The sequence below is a fragment of the Carettochelys insculpta genome, chromosome 16, assembly GCF_033958435.1.
Source record: "Carettochelys insculpta isolate YL-2023 chromosome 16, ASM3395843v1, whole genome shotgun sequence".
Classification (NCBI taxonomy): Eukaryota; Metazoa; Chordata; order Testudines; family Carettochelyidae; genus Carettochelys; species Carettochelys insculpta.
In genome coordinates this window covers 26,041,222-26,062,516 of record NC_134152.1, presented here as the reverse complement: position 1 = coordinate 26,062,516, position 21,295 = coordinate 26,041,222, and the positions used below count along the sequence as shown (strand labels likewise).

The window sequence follows — 21,295 nt, the reverse complement described above, 5'->3', positions numbered from 1 at the left end:
AGGGTATTGTAAATATCTAAAAAAGGCACACTTACATTTCTAACCACATTACTCTCTTCATCTAAGCATACTCGGTACAAAGTTCTAAGCAGTAGCTCCATGTGCTGTGTAATGTGATCCTCTGCATGGAGCAACAATATAAAAAGAAGCTGAGATGCTTTTATTCTTGTGCCTTCAACCCAGTCTGTTACATCATGACAGAGACCTGGAAGAATTTTGGAGAGGTTTCTTGTAACAAGCTCCCGACAACCCAATTCTGGTCGAACCACTAGGGAATAGAAAAAAAAAAGTTCAGCAAACACACTATAAATACTTCAGCAGAAAATTTTAGAAAAGGTTAACAGTGTCAATTCATAACAAAAATGTCTGCTCTGCTTCTATGTGAAATACAAGATTCAAAGCACCACATGTTTTTATCTGTAAGATGTCCGTTGACTTTAATAGTACTGCACCACAAAAAACTCCATTTAACACTTTGAAAATGTAGTTATTTGACAAATAATACTAATACCATCCAGGCTTTATATAGCAATGTTCATTAGTAGAGCTCAAAGTGCTTGTATTGGGGTGGGCAAACATCAGACAATGGACTGGAGCTGGTATGCCAGGATTAGTCCCTAGCAGGCCACCACCTCTATATTTACCTGTGCCTCCACAGGTACCAGGCAATCACAGCTCTTGTTTGCCATGGGCTACTGTTTGCCGCTGCTTCCCACTGCTCCCATTGCCATTTGCAGCCAATCTGCAGCCAAGGACAGCTGTGACTACCCCATACCTGTGAAGGTGCAGGTAATTTTCTCACTGATGGGCTCTCCTTTTTTATAGCCCTACCCTGGCTTACTTGATTGGAAAGTTGGTACTTACATTACATGCTTTATTTATTTATTTATTTAATTTATAGATAAAGGAGAGAGAGAAAGAAAAACAAGAAGTATATCACGCAACATGGCACATATAGATTAACCAATTTCATACAAGCATACAATCTCCTTTGTACTGTTATAATGTGAGAGACCGAATGGTCTAATTTTAAAAATCAAACTGAAGCAAGCTAACAAATAAAAAATTAAAAAGTTGGACTTTTTCAAAATAAACGTAGTGGTGACTGTGGCTCTCAAACAATCTGAGACAGCAAACAGCACTCAGAAGACTTTGAAACAACATGAGAAACATTAATGATAACTAAGCACCCAGTGTCCTTCATATTCTCTAATGGAAAGGATTTCATTTTTATCTAGCCAGTTTTAAAAACTAGATCAACAGGTTACTAGCCAAGAATAACAGTCTCAGGTGGAGGATGTGAAAACCAGAAACTAAGAAAATGGTATTAGGACATAAAATTTGCATTAAAACACTACATTTGCACAGAGTTTCTCAATACTAAGGCCTTGTATATTCCCGAGGCATCCCAAAATAGCTCTGCTGTGTAGACATAGCCTAAAGGAGCCTGGTGTATGAGATGTCACCTTTTTGCTAGACCAGCAGTTTAGATGCAAGACTATGCAGATATAGTCATACTTGAAAACATTTTCAATGACATTTGCATAATTGTAAGAAAAATGAAATTATTTCCTCTGAGATATGCTAATGAAAGTTGCTCACTCTTAACCAAAATCTTAAAACACAGCAGTGTTTATAACGTTCACACACAAGTTTCAAAAAAGGAACATTGTTCTTTTCAGGGTGTCACAACAAAGCAGGAGTTGGTCAATGTGCCTTCATGTACCCCATACTCATTGACATTGTAATCATGTCTGTAAATTCCCTAAAATAAATTTTTCATTTGTCACAGGACATTCCTCCTGCTCCCACTCCTGCACTCAATCTGCTTGCGTGGCTACAAATAAAAATAAATTCTGATCTAAGGTAAATAGCACTGGGTATAAAAAGAGTGAAATGTGACAAGGTAAAAAGGGTTTATAAAAATGTCTATGAAGTGCCTTTTAAAATAAAATTCTTTAAAACACAAAGACACTACTTGATTATTGCTTATTATGTGTATGGAAGAGAGCACTTAGAATTACAAGAATTGACAATGAATGGCAAAGGTCAAATGAAGAAATATGCTTGAGAAAACAAATATGGAGTACCACTCTGTTTGACCTGAGGCAGAAGATTTTCTTTAAAGGATTCTGACCATTCCTTTTCAATTGTTCCTTCATTTCAGACATTCAAATGCAGACATTTTATCCCTGTAGCTACTTGCTGTCAAACAACGGATTCCCTTTACTATGAAATGTTTGCACCTGCATCCCAAGGCAATGGTTGCTCACTGGCAAGCCATTCAGCTGTTAAGATGGCATTGAATATTAGGGCAGCTTTCACTGCCCCCCTATTCCCACCTGCAGCGTCTGTCACCATTAGATCAAAGCACAGTAAGGCTGAGGTGTCAGGTTCATTAGCTTATAAGTACAAAAGAATGGGTAAGGAAAATGCATTATAGCCCAAAAGAAGAAGGAATTCTAGATGATGAAATACAGATGTACAAAGAATCACTCACTCTCCTGGAACTTTTAAAATGTTTTAAAAACAAAGCAAATATAACCAAGTGTAAAAATAGAATTACAAAAAAATAAAATAAAAAATTAAAATACAAGAAACTGAAATATAATGCATATGTAGGCACACATAAATACAAAACTTGCAACAGGACACCATGAATTCCTAAGCTTGTTTCAAGACAAGTAAGACTCAGTAGAGTCATTTTTCTGCTATCATGAATAACTGAGACACTATCAGATGCAATTTGGCAATAAAGGTAAATGACAGGAAGGAATCTTGATTATTAACTGCTTAGGACTGAAGTACAAAATTACTACGTAATTTCCTCAGAATGCACTGCAATTACCTATTAATCTTTTCACTGAAGTCCTAAATACAGAACTTGAGCACCTAAATTAATAAAAAAACAGATGCAACTGGGAAAAGTTGAGGGCGTTGCCCAACACTGAAAAGCACGTTTAATTTTGATCAGAACATTATCTCACACCGCTCTGGAGCAAAGACTGGCTCAAGAAGCAGCCCAACTTCCTACCAGTGGTAACACCCATTAAAATAATGCCACTAGAAACATATTCAAAAACAATGTATTTAAATACTAACAAAATCATTGTTTACTTAATATGGAGCACCAAGATGCTCTCCTGTGGTGTATTTTATCTCTCACGGTAGGAACATTAAAACTGATTAGCGTTGTTGTTCCCACATCAATCTCACTCATAAGACACTGTAACACATATTCGTGATTATATGTATTAATTTATAGGAGATGCCTGCATCTACACCTCTTCTGAAAATAGTCTAGGTAAATAGAACACAAAAATGGACACCAATGAATGTCCTGAAAATAGTGCCAGTGATACAAACAGTGACAATACTGAACTGCTCTTAGTACCAATTTTTGAAGGTGCATCTTCACTGATCTTGGTATTTTAAAGATGTGTTGCCACCCTTCCTATAATATAAATCACTCGTGAAAATGTAGTAACTGGTACGGGAGGACATTATTTCCTGAAACAATATGACCTGGTCCAAGAGTTTGGTGCAGACTCTGTGAGCTCTCTAGTGGCTGTAATGCTTCCTGAAATAGCACCTTCTTTTTTTCAGGGAATTCCTATATTCCTCAAGCAAAAACTATCAACATATCAGAGGAACTGAGTAGTGTAAAGGGATCCATTCCAGAGATACATTGCTGAGGTTTACCATGGGATAAAAAAAGAAAAAAAAATTAATATGCTTTTAATGCTTTTGAAGTAAAATGTAATAACCTCAGGTTCACTTAAAGTTTCCAGGAAAAGTGATTTTGGAATTCAGTGTTAAAGAAAATGCAGATGAGGTGGGGAAAAAAAAAACAGAAGCTGATGAACACTATTCATTTCAGCTCTGAAAAACATTTCTGACTATTGATAAATGGAGATAACATGTAATAACTCTGAAAAATCATGGCCCGTATAAAAATCAACATAAAGGCTTTAATAAGAGAGCAAGCAAGAAAATTAATCAGTCAGTCTCATCAGGCTTTTGGAAACAGAAAGAGTAGGCAGCCCATGTGTCTAGTCACAGTTCTTTTTTCTGATCCCTGAAAAGAGGTGCAATAACTGAACGTAGATTACTCCATGGAGACTCAAATACAGACTTCATGAAGCAAGTATACCTTTCAGAGGTATGATTATTTCTCATGCTCATGGCAGCCCCTTCATTCGGAATTGTAAGGAAGTTCCAGACTGCTTATATGAGCTGGGACAGGTCACTTACTTTCTGTGTCTCAGTTCCCCACTTGTCAAAGGGTACAGCACAGCCTGTCACCCACCTTTTGTATATCTTGTATGTTTATATTGTAACCTTACAATGTGTTTGTAAAGATCCTAATGACATAGGGCTCTTGTCTCAACTAGGACCTCAGGCAATACCATACCACAAATAACTATAACAATGAGGAGAAAGTATTTCCTTTCCATGACAATTCTGCTTTCTTAAGGTGAGTTAAAATGACTTGGAATTCAACTGGGACAAGTCATACTAGTTTCTGTTATTTTTGTTTTTATTATTAAACCTTCCCCTGTCATACTCACATTTTAATCTGGGTAACAAACAGCAGCATTATTTCATAACTAGGAAGACTGCTTTAAAGTGCTCTTTTGCATTCCGATTAGCCACCAAAACATTCATGGAAAGGGCAAAGATGTCCATCAACCTTCATCACTGATATTTTTAAAAACCTACCATTATCTTTACAAAGGAAAAATAAGCATGATGGGCAATTATAGAAAAAAGTCATAAGGCTGACCATCTATTAATATGAACAGCCTGTGACTCACCACAAATATTTCTCTTTAGAGGAAGCAAAAGCATGCTATGCCATTTACATGTCCCAAAGCTAATATTATAAATTATATCACAAGAGACTAAAAATACAAAGAAAAAAAGATAAATTTGACTGCCTTGAAAGCTGAACTGTTCAGTCAAGTCAGTGTCCATTATGAAGTACTCCCCCTTTCACTCAAGCATTACCAAGTAAAACATTTTTAACAAAAACAGAATTTCAAAAGAGAAAGGACTCCGGAACCCACTGTCATGGAAAGGATTTTGCTGCTGGGGATTCTGTGATGTGATTTCAGGTAGGGACAAGTCAGGCATGATCTTGTTTCTTCCCACCCAGGGAGCTTTTTACTTAGGTAAATCTGCATGTGGCGATCAATAAATTACCCTCTTTAATCCTCTCTCACCAACATCCATATGCATAATTTTAAACATTCAATTTAAAAACAATCAAGGAAGCAAGATTCATGCTACTACATAAATGTTGAAGCTACCAATAAATAATATGGGGCAAATAAGTGTTTAGCTTTTGTTGAACTTAGTTTTCCCTGGAAAATAAAAGAGGTAATTTCCCCTAACTGCTTCCATTTTCTTCCCATCTGCTGCCTGACTTTACAGCTACTTAGAAGTTAAATACAACAGTGAAATAAGCTTTTCCTCCATTACATTCCTTTGAGTGATTTATGCTATCCCACAAATACTATATCTCAGTCTCACTGTTCAGGAAGGATTTAATGTCTCAGGGTCTCCCATTTCCCCACCTTTCATTCTCATCTCTACTCCTACTCCCCACATGGTCTGTGCTTTAAAACAGAGTGGAGAAGATTGCAATATGATTTCACTCCTTTTCTAAAGTGGAACTTTTTATTCACTTTCTTCTTAAATCTATTTAAGCATTTTTGAAGAAAGCAGATTTAAAATTAGACAAACCACCACCTCAGTTGGTGATTGCAAATGCTAATGAGTCCTAACTCACTCTCTTCAATTATTCTGGGCTAAACTGTCATAGCCTCTTTCTCAAAGAGTAAAAAATTATTTTTTTGGAAGTCCCACTGAGATAAATGGGACTATTTTCAGGGTACAATACAGGTTGACCCTCTCTAATCCAGAATGCTCTCATCTGGCAGCATCTGTAATATAGCATGATTCTAGTCTGCCAGACAACCACTTGGATGTGGCCAAGTTTTCTGTAGTCCCTTAAACTTTGTTTACAAGTCACCGGTCTTGGCTCTTGGTATTTTGTGCTGTTATTTAGCTCTAAGGCTATGTTTACACTAGCCGCCCTTCGAAAGGGGGATGCTAATAAGAGGCTTTGGGGTATGCTAATGAGGTGTTGCAATGAATATGAAGCACCTTATTAGCATAATGACAGCTGCGGTGATTCGAAAGTGCCGCTTTCAAATTGTGTGCGGTCCGTGTAGATGGGGGTCCTTTTGAAAGGCCCCTGTCTATAGAGGTGGCGCACGCGATTTGAAAGCAGCATTTTTTAATTGCTGTGTCCGTCATCATGCTAATGAGGCACTGCATATTCAGGAATTTGCCTCATTGGCATATCTCAAAGTGTCTCATTAGCATCCCCCTTTCAAAAGGTGGGAGCTAGTGTAGACATAGCCTAGCTTACCCCCTACATGTCTTCTAATAGCCCAGTAAGCAGTGGAAGCATTGATAATGCTGCCGACAATATTGACCTCCCATAGTTTGGCAAATTCTCTCGTTCAGCACTGGTCAGGTCCCAAAGGTGCTGGACTAGATAGGTTCAACCAGTACTACCAAACACAAGTAAAGGTATCACAAATTTAGCCCTATATCCCTCATCATCTACTTTTATTTGTGATAATAAGAGAACATGGTTTGACTCAGGTGGAAAAATAGGACTCCTGAGGTGTAGATATTCCCCAATTACATTTCACAAACACATAAATCTCCTTATTAGTGAAGCACAACCTTGGTTTTGTTTATTTTAAGCTTGACAATACAGTTTACATACGTATTCTCATTTTCAGGTATTGCCTCATCTTTCTGAGAGTCTGGGTGTGTTCTTCCAATGACTGCAGGGTTAAAGTAGTAGTAATGAATAATATTTGTGAAATAGTCTCCACAGATTCCTCCTCCTCCAGTTCAGGGAAAATGAGGGATCCAAAATTCTGGAGACTGATTAAGAAATGTGGAACAGAGGAGAAGATAAAAGAGATCCCTACAAATGATTAAAGAATTGATTATGGTAACTAATTAGAATAGAAATCCTGGGTCTGAACAGATAAATAGCAGTAGAAAGTACAAGGGCAGGAGACAAATGCAGAGCATTAGGAAGTAGAAATTGCCAAGGCAGAATTCAGTATGTCTCTGAACCCTCTTCTACGCAGAAAGGGAAATACCTTTCATTTAGCAAACAAGACCCAACTTTATATTTTCATAGCTGTTACTGAAATAACATCTAGTGACCAGTCAGATGGACTCTTGTCTGGAGGATCATGCGAGAATTAGAATACTGGAAATGCTCAAATACATCAGGATTAGTATTTGTTGCATTTTCTTACCTCCTCCTGTACAATTTGTATTTGTTACATTGGAAAAGTTGTCTGCGATGAATGGCAGACCCACCTTATATCTGCAAACCAGAGCGGTGGTTGAGGCACTTACCATACAGATTGACAAGTCTGAAAACTACTTCATGTAGAGCGCATATTTGGTTCAGATAATAAAATTCAAAGCAAGAATGTATATTTAATAAACCAGATTAACTGCCTGACACACAGACTCATCTGTGTTTTGATAGAATATAGAATATTTTTGTGTTGATAGACTATAGACTAACACGGCTATCTCTCTGTTACTTTAAGACTCATCAAAGAGTCATTTTAGTATCACAGTCAAGGACAATGGTAAAAAGACTGCAGCTGTGTTGGGTAAATTTATATTGTGGATAATGTGGAAAACAGAATACAACAGCCCATAACAGCTACAAAAATAAAGACAGCTATATGGCTGTGTCGGTATTATGAGTTAAAGATGTGACTCCCCTGCTCATGTATACATACTAACACTAGCTTGATGAGAGATAACATAAATATAAATAGCGGAGCAGTTGCAGTAGCATGAGTAGTGGCAGCAGAGAGCAAGCATGAGCCACGCTGAGTTTAAACCCACAGCAAACAAGTGGGTATGTACTTGGCACAGCTCACCCATGCCTTCACCACCATTATTGCTATAACAACACTGCTATTTTTGCTCATGATAGCATTCACATATCTAGCACAAGTATGCACTGGTGACAGGTGAGCTGGGTCGAGGGGCCATGTTCCCCCGCATGCCACGGACCAGAGACTCTCAGCAGGCCAGGGGTCTAGTGCGGAGTTCTGGTGCCCTCTCCCTCTGTCCCTGCATTCATCCCCAACCACAGAGGGAAGTGGAACAACATCACTCTGCTCTCCTGCTGCTGGTGCAGCACTCGGGAGACGAGCAGGACCACCCCTCTGCATTCACTGACAGGGAGTGGAGCAATGAAGCTGGCAACTGGGGAGTGACTATGTGTTGATCCGCACCCCCTTGACACTGCTGATCAGTACATGGGAGGAGAACACTGCTGCAGGCACAAGACCACTGCTAGTCTCCGGGGCCACATCACTGGAGGAAACATCTTATTTTTGGGGGGGCTGAGGGGAAGGAGACAGAAGAGGAAGGAAGAAGCAGGGCATGGCAGAAAAGGGATGGGATGGGATGGGATGGGATGTGGGGAAGGGGTGAGGTCTGGTGTGGAGGTGACACTAAACCAGCCGCTCCCAGGTGGTGCCGGAAGGAGGGTCACAAGGCTAGCCCCCTCAATCTCCCTACATACTTCTTCACCAATCATCCCTGCAAGTATGTGTACCTAAGGAAGGGAGTCACATCCCTAGCTCATGGACATAGTTTATAATTTTATGATTTAGTTTTCACTACATGTGACTGGTCTTCGTAGACCAACAGATCTTAAATTTAAGAAATATGAAAAGAATGTTACAGATATGCAATAGAACACTCGACCAAAAAATGAGTTTTGCATCAAAACAGAATATAGAAGAAACTGTTGGAATTTCTTTTTTAAAGTCTGCATAACCTGTGAATTTCAACCAAATACAAATAAAGTAATGTGGTTTTGTTGTGTTTGTATTTTATTTGAGGCTCCATGGAAAATTTTTCTTACATATTTCTTACTGTGCAAAAAGGAAAAATAACTTCTGTTGAAAACTTATGAAACCTATCTCTAAACATGCAACTATAAAGACCGTACAGAACTGGCACATTCAGTGTAGGCTTAACTCTTCTTCCATTGAAGTCAATGGGAATTTCACAACTGAAATAAATGCTCTCCTTAAACCCAAGACTGAACACCTTCTGAAAATTTTACTCTTAATCAAATGAATATGCAGAGCTGAAGTCTAAGTGCCTTCAGCCCCTATTTGACTTAATAGGAGCAGAGGACACTCAGCACCTCATCAGATCTGTCCCATAGACAAGTCTGACTTTCTCAACTGTCTGCAAGTACCTGTTTTTCACATCCTCTTTTTCTATTTTCTTAGTCTCTTTTATGTGTGACAGGGTAAGGCTGGCAGGGGGTGAGTACAAGGAGAAATGCAGGGCTGGCAAATGAGCAGAGTTTGAGCAGCTGGGAAGGAAGCTGTCTTGGGTCAGTTGGAGTCAACTGGTCCCACTTAAGCCTGCTTTTAAAAGAACTCTTTGCCCACTAGGACAGGAGGAGAGGAAAGTGATGGAAGAGGTGATAGAGGAGAGGAGAAAAAAGGGGCTTCTCTAGAAGCACCAGAGGAGAGGAGTGCTCAGCTGCAAGGGGCTAAGGCCCTGCCCAGGAGGCCCTGAGATCCAGTGCAAGGCCAAGCAGACTGATCACACAGGAAGAGCCAAACCAGGAGGGAGAAAGTATTGCTGCTGCCACTGCCATGACCTAGAGGAGGTACGATGGGGAGGAATCGTCTGGGGAAGTGGCCCAGGGAAGAGCAGCGGTGTTTATAGTGAGGGGAGCCCTCCTCCACTGCTAGCAGCCACAGAGGGTTCCTGGGCCGGAACCTAAAAGGAGTCTGTGGGGCCCGGGCTCCCCCCACCCCCTATCTCAAGAAGGGCAACGGTATCCTGGCTGTGGGGTAGTGGACTAAACAGAGGGCTAGGGGTGAGGCGAGCCTTGCCACAATATATATATAGCTATTGAAGTGGAGCTACTAGAACCAGTTGTCCTGAGCCCTGAATGCTTTTCTGAAATACTTACCTCCTTCAGGATAATGAGCTGGTGCTGAATAAAAGTCAAGCTTATCCTTAATGTCTTCTTCATTTTCTTTTTCCCATTGCAAGCCTATTCTCTTCCAATAACTCACAGCCAGTTGCCTAAAGTGTAAAATCAAAGTGTCTGAACCACCACCTTTACATACATACAAAACAAAAGCATGTTTATATGAGACAGCTAGAAAATAAGAAGCCACCCTACATTGAGCTGGATGAACTCTTTGAATACATGTGGACAAATGCTAATTTCAGCTACATTTGTGTAGCTGCAATGGCTAGAAAGGTTTGTTTTTAAATACCAAGCTGAAGCTTTACAGAAATAGTGTGAATCTCAACTAGCTTGGGTGGGAAAAAGAAGAATACAAGCTCTTCAACACCTGTTATAATCACATGCATTTGAATGAAGCACTTACAAACAATTACTGAAGAACTGTATGTAGAAGTAAGCAAATAAAATAAAAAAACCAGCATATTTTCTTGAACTCATACAAGGTATCTGAGTATAAAAGTACTTTAATACAAGTTATCTACAAAAACTGAATCATTTATTCTGCTTACTTGTTCTCAGGCATTTCATCAGTAAAGCTGCTGAGTAACAAGGGAATCAACTTGTGAAAGTAAGAGTATCTATCCCGCAGATGCAATAGCCATTCTCCAACAACACTTGTAACAGCTTGCCGAACCTAGGAAGTGAGAAAAGCAACACACTGCAAATTTTGCTACTGTTCCATAACATGAAAAGAATTGCACACAAAATTCTTAGAGTAAACTTTAGCAAAGGGTCAACAAGAGTCATTTATCAAATATATTTACAAAAACAATAATATAAATAATGAAGTTTCATATAAGGCAAATAAGCATTGAGGAAAAGAAAAATCAGGCAAACTCCAGAACAGGCTGTAACTCCCTGATCCGGGACCCTCGGGACATGACTGGTCTCAAATGAAAGAGTTTGCCAGACCATGGTAAGTCAGTATGGGGCCGGTCTCAAGGCTCTTCTGGAGGATGTGGGGGTAGGCTCTCAGCTTCCAAGCACCCCTCCAGACCATGCCACCAGCTCCAGCTATGCTCCAAACATTGAGCTCTGCTGCTGGCCCCAGACGCCAACCCCCCAGCTAATACTATACTTCCAGCCCCTGCTGATGGCTCTCCATACTGCCAGATCCCTGGCCAGCCCTGCTTCCAGATGCCAAGACTATCAGGTTCGGGGCTCTTTAGTCCAGCAACATCTATAGTCCATCTGTACCATAGATGTTGCCAGACCAGAGAGGTCCAACCTGTAGTAGACTGCCTACATGTACTGAACATCATTATCTTAGCTGTTCATTCTCTGAAGGAGAGCACCAACATATAGTATTTCCATTTAAATAGCTGACAAAGTCTGACTCATCCTAAGTCACTGTTGTTCTCAGAGGGAGTACATTACGGAATGAGGTAAAAGCATGGTATTCGCTAATACAATATTTTTAAAAATAATATTCTTTATTTATATAGTATATCTTAAGCAAGGCTCTTAAAGCTTACCAACATGTGATGTCGATATGATAAAAATATAGATTTTATGAAAATCCATTTAATCTAAAATTCTTGTGTTCCCCGACTCTGAGATAACATTCTTCATAGCACTCAATCCTGCTAACTGGCTCTATCTAGTAAGTACTTAAGGGTGTACAGTAATCCCCAAGATATGCACATATCGTGCATTTATGTTGGGTGGGGCAGGGCTGTTGGGGGGTGGGGAGACTCTACAGCCCCACAGCTGGAGTAGAGAGCCAGCCACAGAGTCCCCAGCTGTGGGGCAGGGAGCCCCTGCAGCTGAAGCCTTCTCCCTCCCTTCCCCCAACTGCATGGCTGTCTGACAGCTGCGCAGCTGGGGCAAGGGAGAGAGAAGGCTCTTAGCCTGGTTCCCTGCTCCCCACTTGCAGGAACAAGGAAGCTGACCATCCACGAGCTGCTCAGTTTCCTGGGTCACGCAAGTGGCTGGGAGCCAGGAACTAAGTGGCAGCTTGGTTCCCAGCTCCCCTGCACTGGCGGGACCCAGGAAACTGATCAGCCATGAGCTGGTCAGCTTCACAGTTCCCACAAGTGCCAGGGAGTGGGAACCAAGTGGCAGCCCAGTTCCCAGCTCCCCTGCACTGGCAGGACTGGCAAACTCAGCCTGGTGGGCTGGTCAGTTTCCCAGCTCCTCCAAGCTACAGCTTGGTTCCCAGCTCCCCGTGACTTGCAAGAAAACTCTAGTTACACAGGGGTAGCAGGAACACAACCCTTGCATAACTCGAGGGTTTATTATACTTAACTTTATGTATATGAATAATTCTATTAAAAGTCAATGGAACCAATCATATACTTAAACATAGAATCATAGAACACTAGGACTGGAAGGGACCTTAAGAGGCCATCGAGTCCAGCCCCCTACCCCAATGGCAGGACCAAGTACTGTCTAAACCATCCCTGATAGACATCTATCTAACCTGTTCTTAAATATCTCCAACGATGGAGAGTCCACAACCTCCCTTGGCAATTTATTCCACTGTTTGACCACCCTGACAGTTAGGAACTTTTTCCTAATGTCCAACCTAAACCTCCCTTGCTGCAGTTTAAACCCATTCCTCTTGTTCTATCCTCAGAGGCCAAGAAGAACAAGTTTTCTCCCTCCTCCTTATGACACCCTTTTAGATACCTGAAAACAGCTATCCTGTCTCCTCTCAATCTTCTCTTTTCCAAACTAAACAAGCCCAGTTCTTTCAGTCTTTCTTCATAGGTCACATTCTTTATACCTTTAATCATTCTTGTCGCTCTTTTCTGGACCCTCTCTAATTTCTCCACATCTTTCTTGAACTGCGGTGCCCAGAACTGGACACAATACTCCAGCTGAGGCCTAACCAGTGCGGAGTAGAGTGGAAGAATGACTTCTCGTGTCTTGTTCACAACACACCTGTTAATGCATCCCAGAATCATGTTTGCTTTTTTTGCAACAGCATCACACTGTTGACTCATATTTAGCTTGTGGTCCACTATAACTCCTAGATCCCTTTCTGCTGTCGTTGTTCCTAGACAGTCCCTCCCCATTCTGTATGTGTGAAACTGATTGTTCCTTCCCAAGTGGAGCACTTTGCATTTGTCCTTATTGAACTTCATCCTGTTTACCTCAGACCATTTATCCAATTTCTCCAGATCATTTTGAATTATGACCCTATCCTCCAAAGCAGTTGCAACCCCTCCCAGCTTGGTATCATCTGCAAACTTAATAAGCGTACTTTATGTGCCAATATCTAAATCATTGATGAAGATATTGAACAGAACCGGTCCTAACACAGACCCCTGCGGAACCCCACTTGTTATACTTTTCCAGCAGGATTGAGAACCATTAATAACTACTCTCTGGGTAGGGTTATCTAGCCAGTTATGCACCCACTTTTTAGTAGCCTCATCTAAAATGTATTTGCCTAGTTTATTGATAAGAATATCATGCAAGACCATACAAAATGCTTTACTAAAGTCTAGGTATACCACATCTACCGCTTCTCCCCTATCCACAAGGCTCATTATCCTATCAAAGAAAGCTATCAGATTAGTTTGACATGATTTGTTCTTTACAAATCCGTGCTGGCTGTTTCCTATCACCTTCCAAGTGCTTGTAGATGATTTCTTTAATTACCCGCTCCATTATCTTTCCTAGCACTGAAGTTAAGCTGACTGGCCTGTAGTTTCCTGGGTTATTCTTATTCCCCTTTTTATAGATGAGCACTATATGTGCCCTTTCCCAGTCTTCTGGAATCTCTCCTGTTTCCCATGATTTTCCAAAGATGATAGATAAAGGCTCAGATACCTCCTCTATCAGCTCCTTGAGTATTCTAGGATGCATTTCATCAGGCCCTGGTGACTTGCAGACATCTAATTTTCCTAAGTGATTTTTAATTTGTTCTTTTTTTATTTCAACTTCTAACCCTACCCCTTTCCCACTAGCATTCACTATGTTGGGCATTCCTTCATCACACTTCTCAGTGAAGACTGAAACAAAGAAGTCATGAAGCATCTCTGCCATTTCCAAGTTCCCTGTTACTGTTTCTCCCTCCTCACTGAGCAATGGCCCTACCCTGTCCCTGGTCTTCCTCTTGTTTCTAATATATTTATAAAAAGCCCTCTTGTTTCCCTTTACGCCTGTAGCTAGTTTGAGCTCATTTGGTGCCTTAGCCCTTCTAATCTTGCTCCTGCATTCTTGTGTTGTTTGCCTATATTCATCTTTTGTAATTTGTCCTTGTTTCCATTCTTTATACGATTCCTTTTTTGTTTTGAGATCATGCAAGATCTCCTGGTTAAGCCAAGGCGGTCTTTTGCCATATTTTCTCTCTTTCCTAAGCAGCGGGATAGCTTGCTTTTGGGCCCTTGATAATGTCCCTTTGAAAAGCGTACAAAAGCATTTTGCTGGATCAGGCCAGTGTGCTCAGTCAGTCCCTTGGTGTATCAAGCCCTAAGACAGCAGGGAAAACATAAACACTATTACTCAGCTCTGTCAACCAACAGTTTAGATTTTCTAATTTATCTGGTCTTCAGATTCCTACTTCCTATCTATCAAAACCATTGTGCTCAAGGATTATTGCAAATCTCTTTGATTTTACAAAGGTTTTTGTCAGCCCCTGGAGAGATGTTCATAAAACAAAACTAAGAGTTCACTTCAATTATACACACATTACTGGGGGACAAAGAGCTAAAGGACCAGATTTTAGAAGTATTTAAGCAGCAAACTCCCATAAAAATCTGGCCCTAAGAGACTTCTCCAAAGTTACATAAAAAGGGGTAGTACAGCCTGAAACACAATCCAGAACTTCTGAAACTAGAACACAAGCCATTCCCTCAAAAGGGCGAGTAGGACAAGTATACATCATTCTCTCTCATTTTCTACAATCTTGCCTTGGGGGCCAATTTTTACTTGGTCAACTTTGTACAGTAATTTTACTCACCTTATAAACACTTTAATTCTTCTGAATCTGATAATCTTTATGAAGATACAAATACAATTTAACTAGTTTTGTTAACATATTTTATTATATTATTTTTTAATCACTAAAATATATTCCTGAAGATGGTGCAAAATCTAGACAAAATAGAGTTACCTGAGGAATCTCATCAAAAAGTCGCTGAGCCAGATGAGAGAGAACATCATCCACAGACTTTCCATTGCCAAACTGTAGCACCGTTCCTGTTGCCTGAATCACAGCAACACGGACTCTAAAGTGCTGGTGTGAAATCATTTGCATTAAGGGTTTTATCAATAATTCTGACTGCATATGAAAATGTTCTGTAACGGGAGAAAAAGAGAAAGCTCAGCTCTGCCTTTATATGTATGCACATAGCAGATCTTGTGTAAATATCACCTTGCATTCACATACCACATTCTGCACATAGATCTAATTTATATCACTGTGTTTATATTTATATATGACCTCTCTTGGCATACGGTGTTAGACTGGGATAGCAGCATATTTGCATTGCTACTATCAACTCAGGCCCAGGACCAATGTTCCCTCTACTTTTTTCCATCTACGTGCAGAATAAATTTTATGTGCACTAAAGCATGTGCAGATGCGCCACCACCACTAGAATCAGATGCTGCAAACTCTGAGCACTCTGCTAATCAGCTGGGTGGCACCTGTATCTATTCTGGACAGCTGCACAAGCACACAGCCTACAGGGAACACTGCCCATGACCATCCCAGAACTCCCCTCTTATTCCAGTTTATTCCCTCTAATTCCAATCACATTCCCATTACCCTGCCATCTACTCCTTACTACCAGTTAGGATGACTACAGCAGCACTGCATGGTTCATCAAAACAAAAAAGCAGTCAAGTAGCACGTTAAAGAGTAACAAAAAAATTTATTTGGTGAGCTTTCGTGGGCCAGACCCACTTCTTCAGACCACAGCCACACCAGAACAGACTCAATATTTAAGGCACAGAGAACCAAAAACAGTAATCAAGGTGGACATATCAGAAAAAAAGTGATCAAGGTGAGCAAAATTAGAGAGTAGCGGTGTAGAAGGGGGAAGGGAGGTCAAGAATTAGATTAAGCCAAGTATGCAAACGAGCCCCTATAGTGACTCAGAAAATTCCCATCTCGGTTCAAACGCGTTAATGTGCCGAATGTGAATATAAAAGACAGTTTGGCAGTCTCTCTTTCAAGAGTGGTGTGAAATTTTTTCTTCAGTAACACGCAAACTCAAGTCATTAACAAAATGGCCCACTCCATTAAAATGCCAGCTAACAGGTTTATGGATCTGGAGTGTTTTTATGTCTGTTTTGTGCCCATTAACTCTTTGTCTAAGGGAATTTGAAGTCTGTCCAATATACAAAGCATGTGGGCATTGTTGGCACATGATGGCATATATGATGTTAGTTGAGGAACAGGAGAATGTGCCCATGATTCTGTGAATAACCTGGTTAGGTCCAGTGATGGTGTCTCCAGAAAAGATATGTGGACAAAGCTGGCAGCAGGCTTTGTTGCAAAGAAGAGTTCTAGGACTGGTGTTCCTGCGGTATAGACTGTGGCTGTTGACGAGAATCCTCATAAAGTTGGGAGGGTTGTCTGTAGGAATCGGCCATTCTGTTAATGACTTAAGAGATTGCGTGTTACTGAAGAAAAATTGTCATGCCATTCTTGAAAGAGAGACTGTCAAACTGTATTTTATATTCAAATTTGACATATTAACACCTGGTTTGAACCGGGATGGGAATTTTCTGAGTTACTATAGGGGCTCATTTGCATACTTGGCTTAATCTAATTCTTGACTTCCCGCCCCACCTTCTACCCCTCTACTCTCTAATTTGCTCACCTTGATCATTTTTTTTCCTGATTTGTCCACCTTGATTACTGTTTTTAGTTCTCTGTGCCTTAAATATTGAGTCTGTTTTGGTGTGGCTGTGGTCTGAAAAAGTGGGTCTGTCCCACGAAAGCTCACCTAATAAATCATTTTGTCTTTAAAGTGCTACTTGACTGCTTTTTTTGTTTTGACAGTATAAAGACTAGCACAGCTCCCTCTCTGTTACTATTCTGCATGGTCCATGTATCTGCCCCCCGCCCCCCACCAGTCAAGTGCCTCCCACCCTGAGTTCTACCCTCTTTATCCTCAGGGCCAGTGACTGCTCCTGCAGATCCCTCTTCCTCCCCATCTTTCCCCACCATCGCTCTCGCCAGGCCCGAGCACAGGACCCTGTGCACCTGCACTTTCCCTAGGTCCCACCTGGCATAGCCCGGGCGCTGGCAGTTGCACACCGGCAGCTCTCACGCTTGACCTCGGGATAGGGGTCGAGGAGAGTGGCCTGAAGGATGCGGACGACCTCGGACAGGTAAGGGGCCAGGGCGGCACCGCAGAGTTCCAGCAGGAGGCCCAAGAGCTGGACCAGTGCGAGGCGCAGCTCCTCGCAAGGCTCGTGTATCTGCCCCTGCGGCGCACAGAGGCGCTGGGCCAGGGCCGGAAGCAGACAAGGGAGGGCCTCGGCCGGCCGAGAGCCGTGGCTCAGGCAGTGGCAGGTGAGCTGGACGGCCAGTTCCCGGCAGCGCTCGGCCGGGTCCGCCACCAGGCACCGCACCAGTGGCCGCAGCAGCTGCTTGGCGAAGACTTCCTGCACCACCGGGGCCGAGAGCGGCCGCTCCTGCACCTCGGCCCGGATGGCCCGCAGCGCCCGCACCCGCGCATCCCGGCCGGGCTCCTGCAGGCCGCTCAGGTGCCGGCCCAGCCCCTTGGCCACCTCCGCCGCCCGCCGTTGGTCACCCAGAGCCCCATCCTCGGCCATGCCGGATCGTCGCTAGGGAGGCCGCCCGCTGCGGCCCGTTACTAAGGACTCTGCTCCCCTCGCGACCTCTTTCACGGCCGTAAACAAACGCTTTACGGCAGTTTCAACATCCAAGAAACTTTATTGACAGGAGTCGCTGCCGGACAGCGACACTGTATGCAGGGAGGGGGTCTCGCCCAGCAAGCCACTCTAGTGCTGTAAGAGAGGGTTCGAGAGTGCTAGAGGGGTTATGAAGGGAGCAGGAGGCCGTGGTTAAAAAGCACTGCTGGGGTTAATTCCCATGGGACCTTAAGCAAGCCATTCTGCAGCTTCTCTACCGCAGTTTCCCCATGTGTTTGCTAGCACTAACAGTGTTTGCAGTGTGAAAACAAAAAGCATCAAGTAGCACTTTAAAGACTAGCAAAATGGTTTATTAGGTGAGCTTTTGTGGGACAGACCCACTTCTTCAGACCATAGCCAGACCAGAACAGACTCAATGTTTAAGGCACAGAGAGCCAAAAACAGTAAGCAAGGAGGACAAATCAGAAAAAGATAATCAAGGTGAGCAAATCAGAGAGTGGAGGGGTGAGGGGGGGAAGGTCAAGAATTAGATTGAGCCAAGTATGCAGACAAGCCCCTATCGTGACTCAGAAAGTTCCCATCACGATTTAAACCATGTGTTAATGTGGCTATGGTCTGAAGAAGTGGGTCTGTCCCATGAAAGCTCACCTAATAAATCATTTTGCTAGTCTTTAAGGTGCTACTTGACTGCTTTTTGTTTTGATAGTGTATAGACTAGCACGGCTTCCTCTTTGTTACTGTTTGCAGTGTGGTTAGTAGTCCTGAAATGATGCAGCATCATCTGGGGCCTAATATTCCATCTGCTGGGTGAAGGGGTCGCATTGTGTTCGCAGTCACCATTAGAGTGAAACGCAGTGATTGTGTAGCTTATGTAAATGATATGTAGGGTGCAGTCCCTTAAAAGTAACCTTCTGTGGGAATTAAAAAACCCAAAGGCTGTTCTTTACTTTTTCATATAATCACCCTATTTTTGTGTGATGGAAGGTGTGATGAATGAGAAGGGCAATACCTTTTTCAGTTAACTAAAGTCTTTTCAAAACAAAGCAGCAGAAATGTAGCACTTTAAAGACTGACAAAATGATTTATTTGGTGTCAAAACAAAGCAGTAAAATAGCACTTTATTTGGTGATGAACTTTCCTGAGACAGACCACTTCTGCAGATCAATTTCATTTCCAATGTGAAGTAACATTTATAAGAACCGAGGACCAAAAAGAAAAAAAAATGCAAAAAAAAAACCGGACAAATCAAATAGGATAGAAAGAAGAGGATGAGAGGTGGGGGGAAGGGGGATGTTAATTGTCCTGTCTGAGATAATTACAAGCATCAAAGGAAGGGAAGCAGTCCTTGTAATGCGTGAGGTGGTTGATGTCTCTGTTCATGCTACGTGTTAATGTCTCAAATTTGAATAGTATCAGAGAGGTAGCCTGTTAGTCTGTATCTTTGAGAACAAATTTGAATATCAAAACAAAAAAGCAGTCAAGTAGCACTTTAAAGACTACTTTAAAGTGCTACTTGACTGCTTTTTTGTTTTGATAGTATATAGACTAGCAGGGGTTTCTCTCTGTTACTATTTAACAAATTTGAATATGTACTCTGACTCAGAAATCTCTCCTTCTAATCTGTTGTTAAATTCTCTATGTTGCAGGACACAAATTCTCAGGTCTTTAACAGAATGGCCCACTCCTTTGAAGTTTTTTTTTGTTGGAGCACAGACTAACAGTGCTACCTCTCTGTTACTAAAGTCTTTTCAGTAAACTGCTTAGGCACAGCCATGTGATCATCACAGGGCTGTTCCAATTTTCTGACAATTTCTATTCCCATCCAAAACCTCTAATATATCCACACTGGATCTTTCTAAAACTAAGTCAGTTGAGTTATTTTTAACAGAAACATTCTGACTGTTAGGAGAGGAAACAAATTTCTCCAGCAATAGACAGTTGCCTTCTATAGACAAAATCAGTGCCTTTTTTTGTGTCACTACTTGCTGGTATTGAGTACTGGCACCACAGCAGCCCCAGCTACAGGACTGGCAGGGAGAGAGCAGGGAGCTGGCTGAGTACCAGTGTAACCTACACACCTATAGTAACAGAGAGTACACACCTATGTGTGATTAACTGTCCTGTGTAGTGGCACCTAGACCACTTCACAGAGGAAAAATAAGGGCTCTTAGCAGCAAATCAGCTAGCCTTTAGCTCAGGCCATAGAGGTGCCTGCCCTAAGCTCCAGACAGCCCCAGTTTGAGTCTGCCTGTGGGAACTTACAGTGGGTCCTCTTCTAACCCCCCACCCACCAAAAAAAAAAAAAAAGGAAGCATGGGACAGATTTAGCCTGATTTACTTCAATCAAATGATTTTCACTCCCTTCAGCTACAGCAAATCACCAGGCAGATCCTTTTCCTTAGGAGCTTTAAGTAGCATTTTACCTGACTGTACAGAAGCACTGCTGAGCTGAGCCACACCCAATTCCTTCTGAGCTTTTTTTACACCCAGAATTATCTCTGGCCTATGAGGCACATTTTTATGCAATCCCCTTTCAGACAAATATATAAGATTTACTAGTAGAAGCTCAGAGGCATTCTCTTTCCCTTTGCAATTTAGGGTTAGGTCTCAGGAATTAACCAATGTGAAAAGACTTCAGTTAACTGAATAGTTGGGATGTCTAGAAAAGTGTATTACCCCTCCCATTCATCACAGAAGGGGTTATTAGCATGCAGTGTATCATTAAACCACTGTGTTTATATTAAATCTCCAAAATACCTCCATCTCCTTCTGCTTATTGGTTCTTGACCAGTCCCATCTCTTGAAAGGGGATTGCTGTTTTGAATGTTGAAAAATACCCTAGTAAACTTTTGGAGCCTTGTGAAACTGCATGGTAAAATTGATGAATATCAGGGTGTTTAAAATTGCCTACTAACTGTTGGCCTCAATTCTGTGATTAGACCCATGGAAGGGATCCAAGTGCAGGTTCAGGCCTTTTTTGTAGTGTTGTACAGCAACGCTTGCACAGTGCTTTGAAGATGTGAATTACTAATTAGGGATGAAGGCTACATTCTTTAGAAATTGAGTGTATAACAATAGGTATCTAAATCTATAATCTTGCAGAGGTTTGGCCTTCCTGCAACTGCATACTGCATTCAATAGCAGCAATGCATGCTCTTTGGTGATGGCACTAGGAGGGACAAAAATACCCCAGTACATTGCTCTCAAACCGTACACTGATGCCTTGACCCCTCCTACCATCGCCTGTGGGACTGCTCCAGAGATTTGTCAATTTCAGGATTTGAGCCAGATATCAGAACTTCATTCTGTGTTGCCTGGTATAATGACATTATCATGGTCACTGTGACTGATGCAACG

The 21,295-nt window shown here is 41.7% G+C and overlaps 1 protein-coding gene across 2 annotated transcripts in view; it reads right to left on the bottom strand.

The window, feature by feature from the left end:
• DNAAF5 (dynein axonemal assembly factor 5) overlaps positions 1–17,907 on the bottom strand; it is a 48,193-nt gene extending 30,286 nt beyond the window's left edge. For both annotated transcript variants that reach the window (XM_075011029.1, XM_075011030.1), the window contains exons 1-5: positions 17,326–17,907; positions 15,201–15,385; positions 10,645–10,769; positions 10,073–10,188; positions 36–268 (exon numbers count right to left, since the gene is read on the bottom strand). In XM_075011029.1, the coding sequence (XP_074867130.1) occupies positions 36–268; positions 10,073–10,188; positions 10,645–10,769; positions 15,201–15,385; positions 17,326–17,878 (1,212 nt within the window). In that variant the 5' untranslated portion in view covers positions 17,879–17,907. The remainder of the gene's footprint in view (positions 1–35; positions 269–10,072; positions 10,189–10,644; positions 10,770–15,200; positions 15,386–17,325) is intronic.
• Positions 17,908–21,295: the final 3,388 nt, after the last annotated feature.